The sequence below is a fragment of the Pinus tabuliformis genome, chromosome 2_1 (assembly GCF_031772625.1).
Source record: "Pinus tabuliformis cultivar Carrire ecotype Pingquan chromosome 2_1, CPIR1, whole genome shotgun sequence".
NCBI classification, from domain to species: domain Eukaryota; kingdom Viridiplantae; phylum Streptophyta; class Pinopsida; order Pinales; family Pinaceae; genus Pinus; species Pinus tabuliformis.
In genome coordinates, this window is record NC_142299.1 from 313,288,003 (window position 1) to 313,302,697 (window position 14,695).

Below are 14,695 nucleotides of genomic sequence, written 5' to 3' on the forward strand. Positions count from 1 at the left end.
TTCACCGTTGTTCTCTGCATATTCGATTTTGAAATGGTCCAACACTGTCTTATTCTTTAATTCCTGGCTCCAGAAAATTCTCATGAATTCTCCAAACTTATATCCTTTGTACCGAGCCGGATGTTGTTCATCAACCAAGGACGCTGTAGGGGCAATGAAGGCGACGCATGGTCGATTTCTTCAACTACCCTTGTTCTGTTAGGTCCATCCAGGTCCTGGAGATCCACCACCGGAATGCTCTCAGAGTAAGACACCTCAGACAGGTGGGGGCGTTCACTGGGAGGCAGGATATATTTATCTTGAACTTGAAGATGATTTATTCCATTGGACAGTAGCTTTTCGACAGCATTCACATCCTGGGTCAGGACATCTTCCATTGTAGACGACATATTTCTTTCTCGAGTGCTGTAAAATTGGCAGTGGCACCTACCTATTGCAGTGCAAAACTAAGCTTCGATTCGCACACCAGAAATAGGATATCGGATGATGGGCAAAAGAAGAGTGAACATTTAAGTGCGTGCATGCAGATCTCTGCAAATGAATTGAAAAGACATCCCCATGTTAAAGTTTTCAATATACACTATACAATTTTACTACTATTTTTTACTCTTTCTTTTAATTTTCAGAATCGAAAGAGAGGATGAATTACGTTTAATAAATAGCAAAAGAATTTAAAAGAAGAATTATAAATTCTGGTTATGTTGTTCAAATTCACGGCAAGAGCCAATTGGCATCATTTTCGATTTTCTAAATGTGCTATGCATGGCTGTAGCGGTGCACAAGTTAGCCCAAGCAGTGAAGCTTTCACAAGAGTTGTAGGCTTTGGAAGACAAGTCAGAGTGGAAAATGAGAATCCTTACAAGGTCTGGGCCATCCCCATAATGTACAAAGTTCGGAATTTTAGGCTATATCAGTGGTTTTGTTAGGGTTTTTGAGGGGTTTCGGTGGATTTTATTTTTGTTTATTTGCTTCTTTGGATTTCTTCAAAGACCATGTAATAATCCTGTTGATGGTAGAGCTATATGCTGGTAACTGTCCCTGGGCTTGGTATTTGATGTTCTGTAAACTAGTCTGCTTTTTGGGCTTGGTATTCGATGTTCTGTAAACTAGTCTGCTTTTTGATCTGGATCTCTGTTGCTCTCGATTAGCTCTCCGTTGATCTCTTTAATTGCAATCTGAATATGCACTATACGGTTTTACTATCTCATCGTTATGGTTTCTTCCGTAAGTGTTTTTAAAAATGACACGTTTCACGAAATAGTTTTGGTTTCTGATGTCACATAGACACTTTTTTTTGGTTCAACTATTCTGTAATGGTCCCCTACATAAGGGGGTTGGGTTTTTATGTCAGGTCTCTGTATCATCGGGTTTGTTCTGCGACTTCCATACTTGTCATTAATGTTGTGTAATGGGTTTCTGCATGTTCTGTTTTGAATCGATACTTCTGTAACGTTGGGTTGGTTCTGCTGTTTGAGCACTAAATGCGTTCACTTGGCCAATTAGTTGCCTAACGGTAGATAGGTCGGTGCTGTTTTGTGTTGTAATTTAGGCTAGACTAGTGGTTTTTTTATGGTTGAGAGTAGGTTTAAATGTGCAAAGATTGGAATTTTAGGCTATCTAAGCGGTTTTGTGATTAGACCCATCTCCAGTATCTCATGGCAACTCAAGCTCAAGCCTCAGCAAGCAACCATCAAGAGCATTCTGAGTCTTTCTCCACCCCCAGTTAAAATGCCACTCAGTTCCTGCTGCGTTAGCTCTTTTAAGTCATTCTCTTTCCTCTCCATTTTCAATTACAAGCCCACCTTCAATCGCATAAAACATTCATACTCTGTCAGTGAATGTACACCCGATTCAATAACCCACAACTTCAACACCTTTTAGATCACCTTCAAAAACCTGGGTATTTCTCAGTTGATATATGCACAGCACAAAAACAACATTCTCAAGGATGTGGGTAAGCAAACTCTGTCAATGGCATCCATGCTCTTGTTCACCTCTCTGATTCAGCAAGTCCAGTTGACACCATCTTTAGCAATTACCCAAATCCTGAACTCAGACTTTCAATCCAACATGGCCTCAAAAGAGCCAGAGGCATACAAACATTAAGACCTTAAATTATTTACAAAATGTAGGCCACCATTATACCATTTAATGGGAGAATAATGAGTACCCATCAACATCATTACCATAGGTTTCTCCCATAAAATGGTTTTGGGGTCAATGTCAATAGTGAAAATATCATCTACATAATAATCAACATTTTTTATATCTGCTTCTCATAGGATTGAATTTAAAGAGCCACACTTGATTCTTTAAGACAATGTAAGTACATATAGGTTATAGTTTTAATGTTATAGTTAATGTGTTAGGTATTAAAGTTTATGTCTTGTAACATTTTAGGAGTTACAATGTGTTTATGATGAGAGTGTACTAAGGGTCATAATTTTTAGAATTCATTGTGTTAAAAATCATATTGCACTATGGTTTACTTAATAATAGAGTTATTCCCTTAAGGATTATAAGGTAATAAATGCCATTTTTTCTTAATGGTAATAGTGGTTAGAAGTTGCATTTTGGAAGGGTTTGCAATTCTCCAAGAGTGATCAAAGTATATTATGGTTTATATGGGATATGGGACATATAAGTATTTTGACTTTCATAATGGTTTTTGGTTAAGACACATTGTATTTGATATTATAGTGACCATAGTGGTGAAAGGTTACATTAATAAAGGGAAAAAATTAGTGGGGCTAATATATAGTGCAATATATATGAATATCTAATAATAAATTCATTATAAGTATTTTTATTCTTCATGAAAGTATTATTTTGTTGTATTTGCATTCTTCAATTTATGCCTTATGGCGTTTCCTTTGCAACATCTGGTGCAAATGCTAGTAGTAATAATGTTAGATAAGCCAATATAGTTTTTTTTATTTCCACTATGTGGTAACAAAATTTAATATATACTTATCTAATTAAAAAATACTAAAATCAATAACTAAGATGGATCACACTGTCCCACTGTCCCCAATCGGGTTTGAATAAATAAAAACCCTTTTAATTTTAAGATAATAAACTTCACTAACAATAGTTTAATATAAAGTTAATTTTAATAAAGTAAACCGAGTTTGAACCAAAAAGGTTTTAGTCATACAATAATAAATAATAAGTCAATTTTAGTATAATATATTAAAAACTTTTAATTTTAAGATAATTTGGTTAAATCAATAACTAAGATGGATCACACTGTCCCCAATCGGGTTTGAATAAATAAAAACCCTTTTAATTTTAAGATAATAAACTTCACTAACAATAGTTTAATATAACGTTAATTTTAATAAAGTAAATCGAGTTTGAACCAAAAAGGTTTTAGTCATAAAATAATAAATAATAAGTCAATTTTAGTATAATATATTAAAAACTTTTAATTTTAAGATAATTTGGTTAAATCAATAACTAAGATGGATCACACTGTCCCCAATCGGGTTTGAATAAATAAAAAACCTTTTAATTTTAAGATAATAAACTTCACTAACAATAGTTTAATATAACGTTAATTTTAATAAAGTAAATCGAGTTTGAACCAAAAAGGTTTTAGTCATAAAATAATAAATAATAAGTCAATTTTAGTATAATATATTAAAAACTTTTAATTTTAAGATAATTTGGTTAAATCAATAACTAAGATGGATCACACTGTCCCCAATCGGGTTTAAATAAATAAAAACCCTTTTAATTTTAAGATAATAAACTTCACTAACAATAGTTTAATATAACGTTAATTTTAATAAAGTAAATCGAGTTTGAACCAAAAAGGTTTTAGTCATAAAATAATAAATAATAAGTCAATTTTAGTATAATATATTAAAAACTTTTAATTTTAAGATAATTTGGTTAAATCAATAACTAAGATGGATCACACTGTCCCCAATCGGGTTTGAATAAATAAAAACCCTTTTAATTTTAAGATAATAAACTTCACTAACAATAGTTTAATATAACGTTAATTTTAATAAAGTAAATCTAGTTTGAACCAAAAAGGTTTTAGTCATAAAATAATAAATAATAAGTCAATTTTAGTATAATATATTAAAAACTTTTAATTTTAAGATAATTTGGTTAAATCAATAACTAAGATGGATCACAGTGTCCCCAATCGGGTTTGAATAAATAAAAACCTTTTTAATTTTAAGATAATAAACTTCACTATATAACGTTAATTTTAATAAAGTAAATCGAGTTTGAACCAAAAAAGTTTTAGTCATAAAATAATAAATAATAAGTCAATTTTAGTATAATATATTAAAAACTTTTAATTAAAGAAGGTTTGAACCAAAAACCCCTTAAGAGGATAATCTACACCGCCAGAGTGATTAAAAAACAAATATATACACATATATATATATAACCATCTCGAATCTCGACAAGCTTAAGCAACCATTGTAACAGCAGTAAATTCTTAAATTCTTAACAAAGTCTCCTGTTCTTGGAGTAACCCTGCTAAAATCAAATTATCTATCCATGTAAAACCTTTTTTTGGGAAAATCAAGTCGTTTCGTCGACATCGTCATCAGGAAGTTCACTTGTCAACTTGTTTCGTGTGTATCGCGCAACACGCTGACATGGTTGTTCTGGAAATTTCAGGTGCGGCACATGGTTAGGCAGGAAGCCTCAATTAAAACTATAATATCAACTATAGGATCTTTTCAATATCTTCCTCTCATGAACATAATACATATTGCAGACAGAAGAATGACTAAAGCAATCGGATTTCAAAAATCACCCAGATCATTGGAGCGCTTACTGCTTGTTCTTCTGTGCATTGTTTTATTGCTCGTGCTCTTTCTGGGTATATTCGCTGAACTCAAAGAAGATAAAGTCGTCAAATATGCTCACGGTGACAGGTGAACTTCAAACTCTCTTCATTATTTTTTCCCATTTTCCTTGTTCTGTCATGTCTGGTTATATTTCCATAACTCTGTACAATCAAAAGAGCATGCAGCCAATTCAGGGTACAACGTGTATTGTATGTACATTTACAGTTTTGATGTTTTTTTTTTGGGGGAATTGATATATTGTGCTAGTATGCAAGAAAAAATTGTTGGTATCCTTCTTTCTGAACCCCATATTCAGAGGTCATTGGCTTTATTTATTGCTTGATGCCAGTAGGTACGATCACAACAACGTAGCTTTATTACCATTACATCAATATCCAGAGTAGTAGATAAGGGCATAGCTGAAAAGAGTCAACCAGGCAATCTAGGTAACTTAGACATCACTAGCACCTTAATGTGTGAAAATCCTATTGATAGTTTAATTTATGATCTGAAATGAATCCATGAATGGTTCTAAGACTCATAGCAACGAGTGATTAGACAATGACTGAAAGTTAAATAAAAAATGAAGAAAAACTGTAAATATTGTAAAAGAAAGAATGGAAATGAAAATAAATAAATAAATGGAAAAAAAATGTAAATAAGAGAATATAGATATAAGAATTGGGTATGAAAGATCTAGGTTTTTATCCTTCTGGTTACCCTCCATCTCCCATCTCCGCCAATATCTCCCATCCCAAAATTATTTTGGACTTTTGTTGGCTGGGAGGTGAGGATGCCAAAAATAAGTTTAGACGTGTAAATTGTTCAATCTTTATAGAGCCATGAGCTGCATTGGAATTTGATAGTGTCAAAATTAAAACTGAAACCTTTCAAAAATAATTTTTTCATTTGGATTTGGATCTAGAGGGTAAAATGTTTATATTGATTATGAGTTTTATTATGATGATGTGTGATGGCATGTTAAAGAATTTTTATGATAAATTTAGATTATTGTGATATTATTTCTCTTAGAGTAAAGCTGGGCCTGTCGCATTGCTAATACAAGAGAAAAATATCCTAGACCTAGAAAAATATCGTATTGCTAATGGTGTCCACGAGATCAATGGATGTAATGGCATGTTTGTTGAGCTAGTTTTTGTTCTCAGAATTTCATAAATAACAATCCATTTCCATTCTAAGAAATTGTTGGCATCTAGAATGACTGTATGCATTCGTTGTGGGCTTTCTTGTTGTCGGTGTATGTGATATCGATTGCTTCCAAGGGAACTGAGTAGCTGAAATTGTACCCCTGCTTTCACATATTCAATCGATCTCTGTATCTTAAGAGAAGGAAGCCTAGTGTGCCAATGGACAATTCGTGGTATGAACTGACTTGGGTAAAGTGAGAGACAACGCTGAGTGTTGTCTTACTTGGAAAATTGTGGTTCCCTGGCCAACACCCTTCTTTCTACCCTTTAGCCATACGTGGACAAGTAATATTTGTGGAGGCATTATTTAGTGGTAAATCATGTCAATTTGAGTGCTATCTTGTACTTGGCCATTTACCTCATTTTCCATCTGAATACACAGGCCATTTTTCCTCCTTGTCCATTTGTCTTATTTGCTGGGCAGTGCATTTAAGTTTTTGTGGAAGGACACTTCCAATTACATGCTTATAGGAATACTGTGGATATTGCAACGTTGGTCTAACTCTTGTAATGGCCACAACTCAATTCAATTTGTCTTGCATGCTATTCCTCATGTGGCTGCGCACACACTATTAAATGTTGACGAAGAAGAAAGCATTTCTTGTCTTTATGATGCTAGAGCAATACAACTCGAAAACATTGTTATCCTTTTGTCAATAATAGAGCATATCCTTTTGGCTGTTGCAGGATAAATATATGCGCGTGTATTTCTTGCAATTCTCATGTCTATTTGATGGTAAAGAAAAGGAATTAACACTCTGTTTGTCTTGTGTACATTGTGTATGAGAAAATTCTAAATTGCTCGGAGCATTAGGAATGAGCGATAACATGGAGGACAGAGTGTTGCATAAAGCTTGCTGTAGATAGTACGTGTGTTTTCATTTCCCTATTGCATGGTCTTACTTGTCATCAATAGTTTAAAAAATGTTGCATTGGGATTCTTGCAGCGACATGCCAAGGTAATGCTGTTCTTATTTTCAGTCCCGTCGCAAGTGAATACCTGGCTTTTCATCTCCCTGTCCCTACAAGTTGAAACCTCATACAATCGATTGTCAGAAGCAATATCACTTTCGGCAATTCACAAAAATGCAGAGCCTAAAACTCCAATGTAAAGTGCAATCATGCATTCCAGGTTATGTGTTTGACTACCATATATAGTTATATGTGAAGGAGTAAGTTTGGCATTGGACTAGAGCTAGATATGACTTTTGATCGCAAATAGTGTACAGGTTATCTTACTGGCAATTAAAGCATAACCTACTTGAATTTGTCACTGAGTGTTGGTCTTGGATTCCATAGCAAGCAAATCCCAAAGCCTTGATGGCAATAAATAGAGCTATTTCTCGTATACAGGTTTGATGATTAAAAACAACAATTCTTGAATTCAGAGGTTCATTTTGTTTGGCGTTGTCAACTAGTTTTGTGCATATTTCACTGAGAACAGAGAACTTGACATCATACAGAAAACATATATCAAAATCTATTTCCATAGAGGATTTGTGTTGGGGAGACAAGTGGGCTACAAGTCTCACATTTACAGGAAATGTGAGTCATTGACCATGACACAACTGTGCTCTTTGAAAAGTAGTCCCCACATGGAGAAAACAGTTGCGAGAGAAATGCTGGAAGGCTTAAGGGCTAGTAATGTGCAACTCGAAGAAGAGAAATGACATTTGAAGGAGAAGGTATAGGGGTTTGACCAAAAGATAGCTAAGCTGGAAAAGGACCTTAAGATATTTACAAAACTACTGTCATTGCTAAAGAATCACTTTATTGAACGTCAAGACTCCCTCACCACTGTCTCAGTAGTTTGTGGCAAGTGTAGATTTTAGCTTGTGGAATTGTGAGAGAAGGTCATTGAAATTGATAGTTGTTAGGAGTGGTTCACTCAGATGATGGCTCTGCTACACCAAGAATTGCTAGAGAATGAGGAGGCATTGGCAAAGCTACAGGATGCTGTACAAGAGACAAAGGAAACAAAACATCCTTCCATTGCTATTGTAGAAGCTAGTACGATGATATAGTCAAGCATGGTAAGCTCATCTTTAGACCTTTTTCAAGAACATTTTGGATATTTTGAAAAGAAAACTAAAGGCATTGGTTCCAAGTTGCCAAGGAAGATGGGCTATGATGGTTAAGGGCTAGGTAAGAGGAGTCAATGCATCATAAGCTCCATTGTAGCTGAACTGAGGGTGAACCATGGAGGCCTAGGTTTTAATGGCACAAAGGAAAAGGCCATGGACACCAAGATCACATTTGTAAAGGCGAATGGCATGGTAGATTTGGCTTGCTCATTAGAAGAAAGAACAACAACCAATGAATATAGTAGCAGATTGCCACCCCTTTCTTCTTGTGGTAGATTGCACTTTGCAGAAGGGAAGTGATGACTGAGTGCAAAGGCTAAGGCTGCACCAGAACTTAGAAGAAGTGGCAAGTTAATTAGCTGGAAGAAGAAGAAGAAGATGACCAAGAGGTATTTAGTAGATAAGACATCCCTTCTTTGTCATTGTTATAGGAGGAGAGGCCATACCATTGCAAGGTATTAATATTATGAGGTATGTTCATTTTGCTAGACAAAAGTATATCTAGAGGCATCTCATTGGGAGAAGCAAGCTAGTTCCCACAAGCCTGCATGCTTTCAGAGGAAGAATGGCAAAAACACTTCCCCAAAGCAACAACATATTAGAGTCACATGGAGAAGAAGAGCATGTCAAGTAGTCCATTTAGTGCCAAGAACTTTTGCAAGCTTTGCAAGTTCAGACATTGAGAAACAAAGTGTTGGAGGCTCCTGTTGTTTTTCCACAATCTTGGTGTCTGGGATAGAATCTTAAATCACTGACGCTACCAAACCAAGAATCACAATGAAACTATTTTGCACAGTGGAATATAAACAACAGTAAATCTAACTGAATAACACAACAGTCAAGGGCTCCCGTACCAGGGATAATGGCCCTTATACATCCACTAGTACAAGAATACAAAACTGGGGCTTGGTGTCAATCCATCGACAACCAATCTACCCTCAACAAGATACTCTGACTATTTGGTTGTTGCAGGCTCTCTCAGCTCTTCTCGGTCGTACCCTGTGCCTGCTTGGTCTTTCGGCTTCCGATCTACAGCATTGCCTCTATCAATGATCCAAGTCCATCTGGTTATTGAACCTCGACTATCCAATCTGCCCACTAGTTGTGCCTTAGTCGATCAAGGGCACAACACATCGAGATTCATGTCGAGTTGCGCACAACTCTGTTTGTGAACAACTCTCAATCTGTCCACTGTTGCTCCTCAGCTACTCAGGGACTTCAACCCACTATGGTCTTCTTGCGCTGCTCCAATGAAGACCAACATAGGGCACGCATGGCTACCACCTATCATTCCAAGATGTCCATCTCCCACAATGAACACAGGCTTGGAGGACTACCCATCATCTGCTGTAGAAGGCCTCGACACACAAGTCTAGGGTTACTCAACTGCTCCTTTGGCTGATCAAATTTTGAGCTCAACACCTACCACTCTAGCAACCACCTAGGTCCATGAAGATGGTGCACACTGGGCTCCAACTTGGGCACTATCACGCTGCCCTCCAACAAACCATAAATGCCTAATCCAATGTCCACACTTGGTCCACTCTCACGTTGCCCTCCAACAGATCACAAGTGACCAATCCTTGCTGTAGCATCTGCTTCTGGTTAGGGCATCCAACACCTATGAAGCCCTTCCACTTGGTTGCTAACAGACTTCTCCTAGGACACCCATTCACCTGCAAGTCACATCAACTCAAGAGGACAACCATACCTGTTCTGCAACCTTTTGTTGCTCCTCTTGACATGACACATAAGCTGTTGATGTGACTGCTCCTTAAGATGTCCACAACTATCCTAATCTAGGACTACCATCCAACTAGCATCAACATCAACCCAAGAGATGACACACCTGTCCTGCAACCTCCTGCTGCTCCTCTTGTCACAAATCCTACTGTTGATGATGACTGCTCTTAGGATGTCCCCAAACTATTTCCCAATTTGGACATCTACATCCTCTAGTGAAACATCACAACAAGAAGACAAGCCATACCTTTCTGCTGTCACTCTTGTCCTGGGAATCCTGTACCTTCCTCTGCAATCTTGGCCCTCTAGTTAGGGCAGACTATAACCACTGTTACAACCCCTAAATCTCGACCATCTATGCTTCTAGGACTGTGACCTCTCTTCATAAACAAGTCCTCCTTGCTCACTATCCAATACACCACTTACAACCCTCTTGTTCTAGACTTTCGGTCCTCCAAATGTCACCTATAGGTATGTTGTTGCAACTAGGGCTTGAACAGAAAATTCAGACCATAATACTTGAGGAGAAGACCCTTCAAACAAGGCACAGAACCCTCCTCCTTCTTCGCTGGCAGCTCCTACACAAACAACCCTACAACCCTCCTTTTCCACCTTTGCTAGGCCTCTTTTTCCCCGCGGCTACCTCAGAGAAGACTTGTGATATTTGCACACATGGATGTGTAAAATAACCTCACGCATGCCCTTAATATATATCCTTCTCAAGGGATTCAATGAATCTCATGAAGGTGGGCTGCCAACTGTCATAAGGTGACCAAAAACACTAGTCCAACCTAAACGTTGTGACACAAGCCCACTCATTAACTTCAAAAATTAATATCTCTCTTTAGACAACTTGGATTTTGATGATTCTTGATGTGCTGGATTCGTCTCATCATCCTCTATCATCTCTATCCATCACATGTCCAAAAGGCTCCATGGTTTTGGTCCAAACATTGATGGGTGCAAAACCCCAAGCTTGGGTTTCAAGCTCACAAGGCTACTTGAGGAGCTCCTTCCGCCAAACCCTTGATCCTCAAGGCTTGGAGTAGCTTGCAAGCTATGAAAATAAACAACTCCATCCATAGCTTCATCCTGGGAACCACTTAGTCAAGGGAAGAGTGAGGAGAGTGGAAATGAAAGAGGATGAAGAGCTCCCTAGATTTCAAGTCCAAGAAGTAGAGATTGTCCAATGATTGACCATAGCACAGGAGGTCAATGTCACCCATGAAGTGGACAAGAAGTTGATGTCGTCATCAAAGACAACTTCATTCCTCGTGTTTCCTTCAGTATCCAAATAGAAAATTCCCTTGTTGGAGATGTGTCGATGATTCGTGCACAAAGATCAATGACCTTGGGGGTTCCTTGGAACTCCATGGAAGCCAATGAAGCAAAAAGAATGCTACATAACTTATGTTTCATCAAGTTTTCCTGTAGCCATTCCTTGCACTGTCCAATCTTGAGGCATTACCTTGTCCTCAAGATTGTAGGCATTGATGTCACCTATAGCCAAACATTGCATGATTTGTCAACTGTTTAGCCCAAAAGAAGGTTTTATGGTTGCAGATGATGGATGTCATCTAGTTGACATTGCACCAAAAATAATTGTTTCCATGTTAGAAGTAATTGTCCTAGCGGAAGAGGGTTGACCACACTTTATTTTTTTGCTTTGTTGCTGATAGCATATGCTTGATGGGATCTCATTGAACAAACAAAGACCAAAATTCGACTCATCTTCCATTCCTTGCTAAGATGGACAATCCCCAAGGTTGAGAATGAAAGAGATTTAATAATGATGGGAATGAATTCTGATTGAAGAGTTTAGATTTGAAGATTGCTTAGAGTAAGGAGTCAATGAGCAGACTTCTATATTGTGGGAATAAGTTAGAGACCAGATTTGGAGCCACAAGTAGAAACAGGGCAAGGAGCTAGAGCCAGAGTTAGAGATGTAGATGGGTACTAGAGTTGAAAGCCATGTTCTAGAGAAGCAAACAAGAGGTAAATTGATCCATAGCTTGGTTTCCTTCAAAGATTTTGGATACCAAAAAGCCTCTCAACCGGGAGGTGTAATTGAAGTGGATCCCAACAAAAAATAATGGTTGTAGGACTCTACCCAGGAGCAATTTGACAACTGATGAAGGTTTAAGAAAAAGTAAAAGACAATGCAAATTTAAAAAGTAAATGAAAGAAAATGAAAAAAATAAATGAGGATAAAATGAAAATAGGAGAGAAGAGAGCTAGGATTGTGAAATGAAAGGTCAGGTCTTTTAGCCTTCTCATTGCCCCCTATCTCTGCCTTTGTCTTCTACTAATTGCACTCAAAAAAGGAATTTTCTAGTTAGGAAGCGAGGTTGCAGAAAATAATCTTTGGATGTGTAAATTGTTGAATGGCTAGAGAGCTTGTTACGACAAAATCTAGCACCCACAAAAGTGTAAATTCCGAAGAACCAAGGTTCTAACTTTGTCTAACTCAGGAAGGTTTCCCACTATCACCTTAGTTTCTCATCCTCTAAATTTAGGTTAGCTCTTCTCTTGCCCAAGGGGGTATCCCTAAATTAGGATTACCAAGGCTATGAAGCTCAACATGAAAATGCAGAATAAGCCTATATAAAACAAGTTTGTTGTAGTACAATATAGAATGTGGAAATGAAAGTGGACAAGAGAAAGGGATATGGATAAGATAGGGAATGGAGGAAAATAATAAGAAAGGGAATTGAAATGGGAAGAAACCAATGCTTGTCAATCTATTGGGCTAATGGAGTCATGAAATATTGCATGAATGAAACAACTAATTTTCTACAATCAACTACTTTGAGGTAGGCTATGGAGTAGAAATGACTAGTTTGCAACATTCAACCTAATTGGATGAAAGAAAAAGGTTTGATACAATCCACCTTATTAAGTATTTGCTAAAAATTAGGCGTGGAAAGCTAGTCTTGGAGAGGCAAAATTGCCACTCACCATAAAAATATGCAAGAACTTTAGGAGAGGCAACAAAAGTGGGTCAGCAAGATCCAAACTTATGACTTCGGGATAGAATACGTCAAGGGAAAGTAGAACATAGTGGCAAATTCCCTATCTAGTAGGCTCGCGACATTATCTCGGATGGATATTACTCAGGACTGGAGGGTGCAACTCTTAGTAGAGTATTCTAAGGATAGACAGGCTTGCGAGACACTAGACGGAACCTTCGAAGATGATAGGTAAAAGGCGATGGATGATGTGATATACTATAAGGACATGATTTACCTGGTGCCGGGGTCACAACTCAGAGAGAGGATTATGCAGGCAACCCATGATTCACCCATGGCAAGACACCCTAGATTCCTCAAAACATACATGGCCATTAGGGAGCGTTTCTCTTGGAGGGGTCTCAAGGGGGATGTGTTGAGGCATGTGTAGGAGTGCGTAGTTTGTCAGAGGAACAAGGGAGAGCCAACACACCTAGCAGGTCTACTACAACCTCTCCCTATTCCAAAGAGGAAATGGGAGAGCGTGTCCATGGATTTCATCACAGGCCTCCTGGTAGCAAAGGGCTGTGACTATATCTATGTGGTGGTTGACAGGTTGACCAAGTTTGCCCATTTCTTCGCTATTTCATCTAGGTCTTAAGCCTCACGATCGCAAAGATGTTCTTTTGGGAGGTGTTCAGGTGCATAATGTTTTCCACGCATCCTATGTGAAAAAGGCATTGGGACAGTAGGCCATGGCCACTGCAAATCTGCGATCGTTGGATGATGAGGGTCATTTAGAGTTGGTGTCAGAGGCCATTCTGGAGATGCATGAAAGGAAGCTCAGAAAAAGGACTATCAAGGAGTTTTTGTCAGATGGAAAGACCTTACTGAAGAGGATGCAATACGGGAAGAGGAGAAGGTGCTACAACATCCAACATTGAAATTGCTTGAGGACAAGAAAATTTTGGCAGGGGGACTGTAATATCCACAATTTCTTAAACTACATAAGAGAAATCTCAATTTTGACAAATTTAGGCTTTGGCAACAATTTTGGTACTTGACTTAATTTAAGGGAGAAATCGAAATTTTGGTTGTTGTGGGGGCCACTCACCCAAGGAATGCACACCCCTTAAGGCAACACACATTTGTGGAGAGGATAGAAGAGGAGGGAAATCGAGCTAGTGGAAAAAGGGATCCACAAGGAGAGAGGAGGAAACAAGCATAAATAGGAGGTGAGGGCCAACATTTGGGGCCTTTTTGATAATTTTACAACTGAACACTCTGTTTGCTTGAGTTGCTTAGCCAAGGTAACATCGTGCTGCTTAACACAAGGAAATTTCTGGTCAAAGATCTCAACTCCTTTAGTGAATCACGAGTGTTACTTGGGGGAGTCTTTCAACACTTTGGGAACTATTTTGGAGTTATAGTAGGAGTCTCATACCCAGGTCTGTGTGTGGCCAGGATGCTGGGAGAAATTCAGACTAGTGGGAGGAGGTAGCTCTGGTGCAAGATAAATTCTAAGAAATTCAAGGATGGTTTGGCTAGACATTTGTTGAAGATTTTGAGTGATTTGCAGGATGGAGATTGAGGGAATAATACAGGCCAGAATTTTTTCTTCTTGGGTCTGCACAGGTCCTCATTGGCTGAATTGCGTAGAGGTTGAGGAGTAGCAGAGATTGGGGGCTTGAGGGCTAGAGTCACAAAGAGTTTGGTGGAGAAATTTATAGGAGAAATTCAGGGAGGTTGTGGCTCAAATTTCTGGGGGCATTCTATAGCAAATCTAGGCAGTGCGTACAGGCAGAGAAACTAGCCGTACACCCCATTTTGTGGGTTTTGTGGGGTGTTGGATTGAGGCTAATTTCCTTCTGGGTTTTGTGGAGTTGCTTGAG

General features: G+C 38.0%; 1 protein-coding gene across 5 annotated transcripts in view; it reads left to right on the plus strand.

Moving 5' to 3' along the window:
* Positions 1 to 4,469: 4,469 nt before the first annotated feature.
* The window catches only part of LOC149200111 (putative prolyl 4-hydroxylase 3), a 79,948-nt gene continuing 69,722 nt past the window's right edge, over positions 4,470 to 14,695 (plus strand). For 4 of the 5 annotated variants that reach the window (XR_016253334.1, XM_089399522.1, XM_089399523.1 and 1 more), the window contains exons 1-2: positions 4,470 to 4,659; positions 4,748 to 4,907. Coding sequence is in view for 4 of the 5 variants with exons in the window: in XM_089399522.1 (XP_089255648.1) it covers positions 4,626 to 4,659; positions 4,748 to 4,907 (194 nt within the window). In the remaining variant the exon portion in view is untranslated. The remainder of the gene's footprint in view (positions 4,660 to 4,747; positions 4,908 to 14,695) is intronic. The other variant, XM_089399521.1, reaches the window with a different exon arrangement.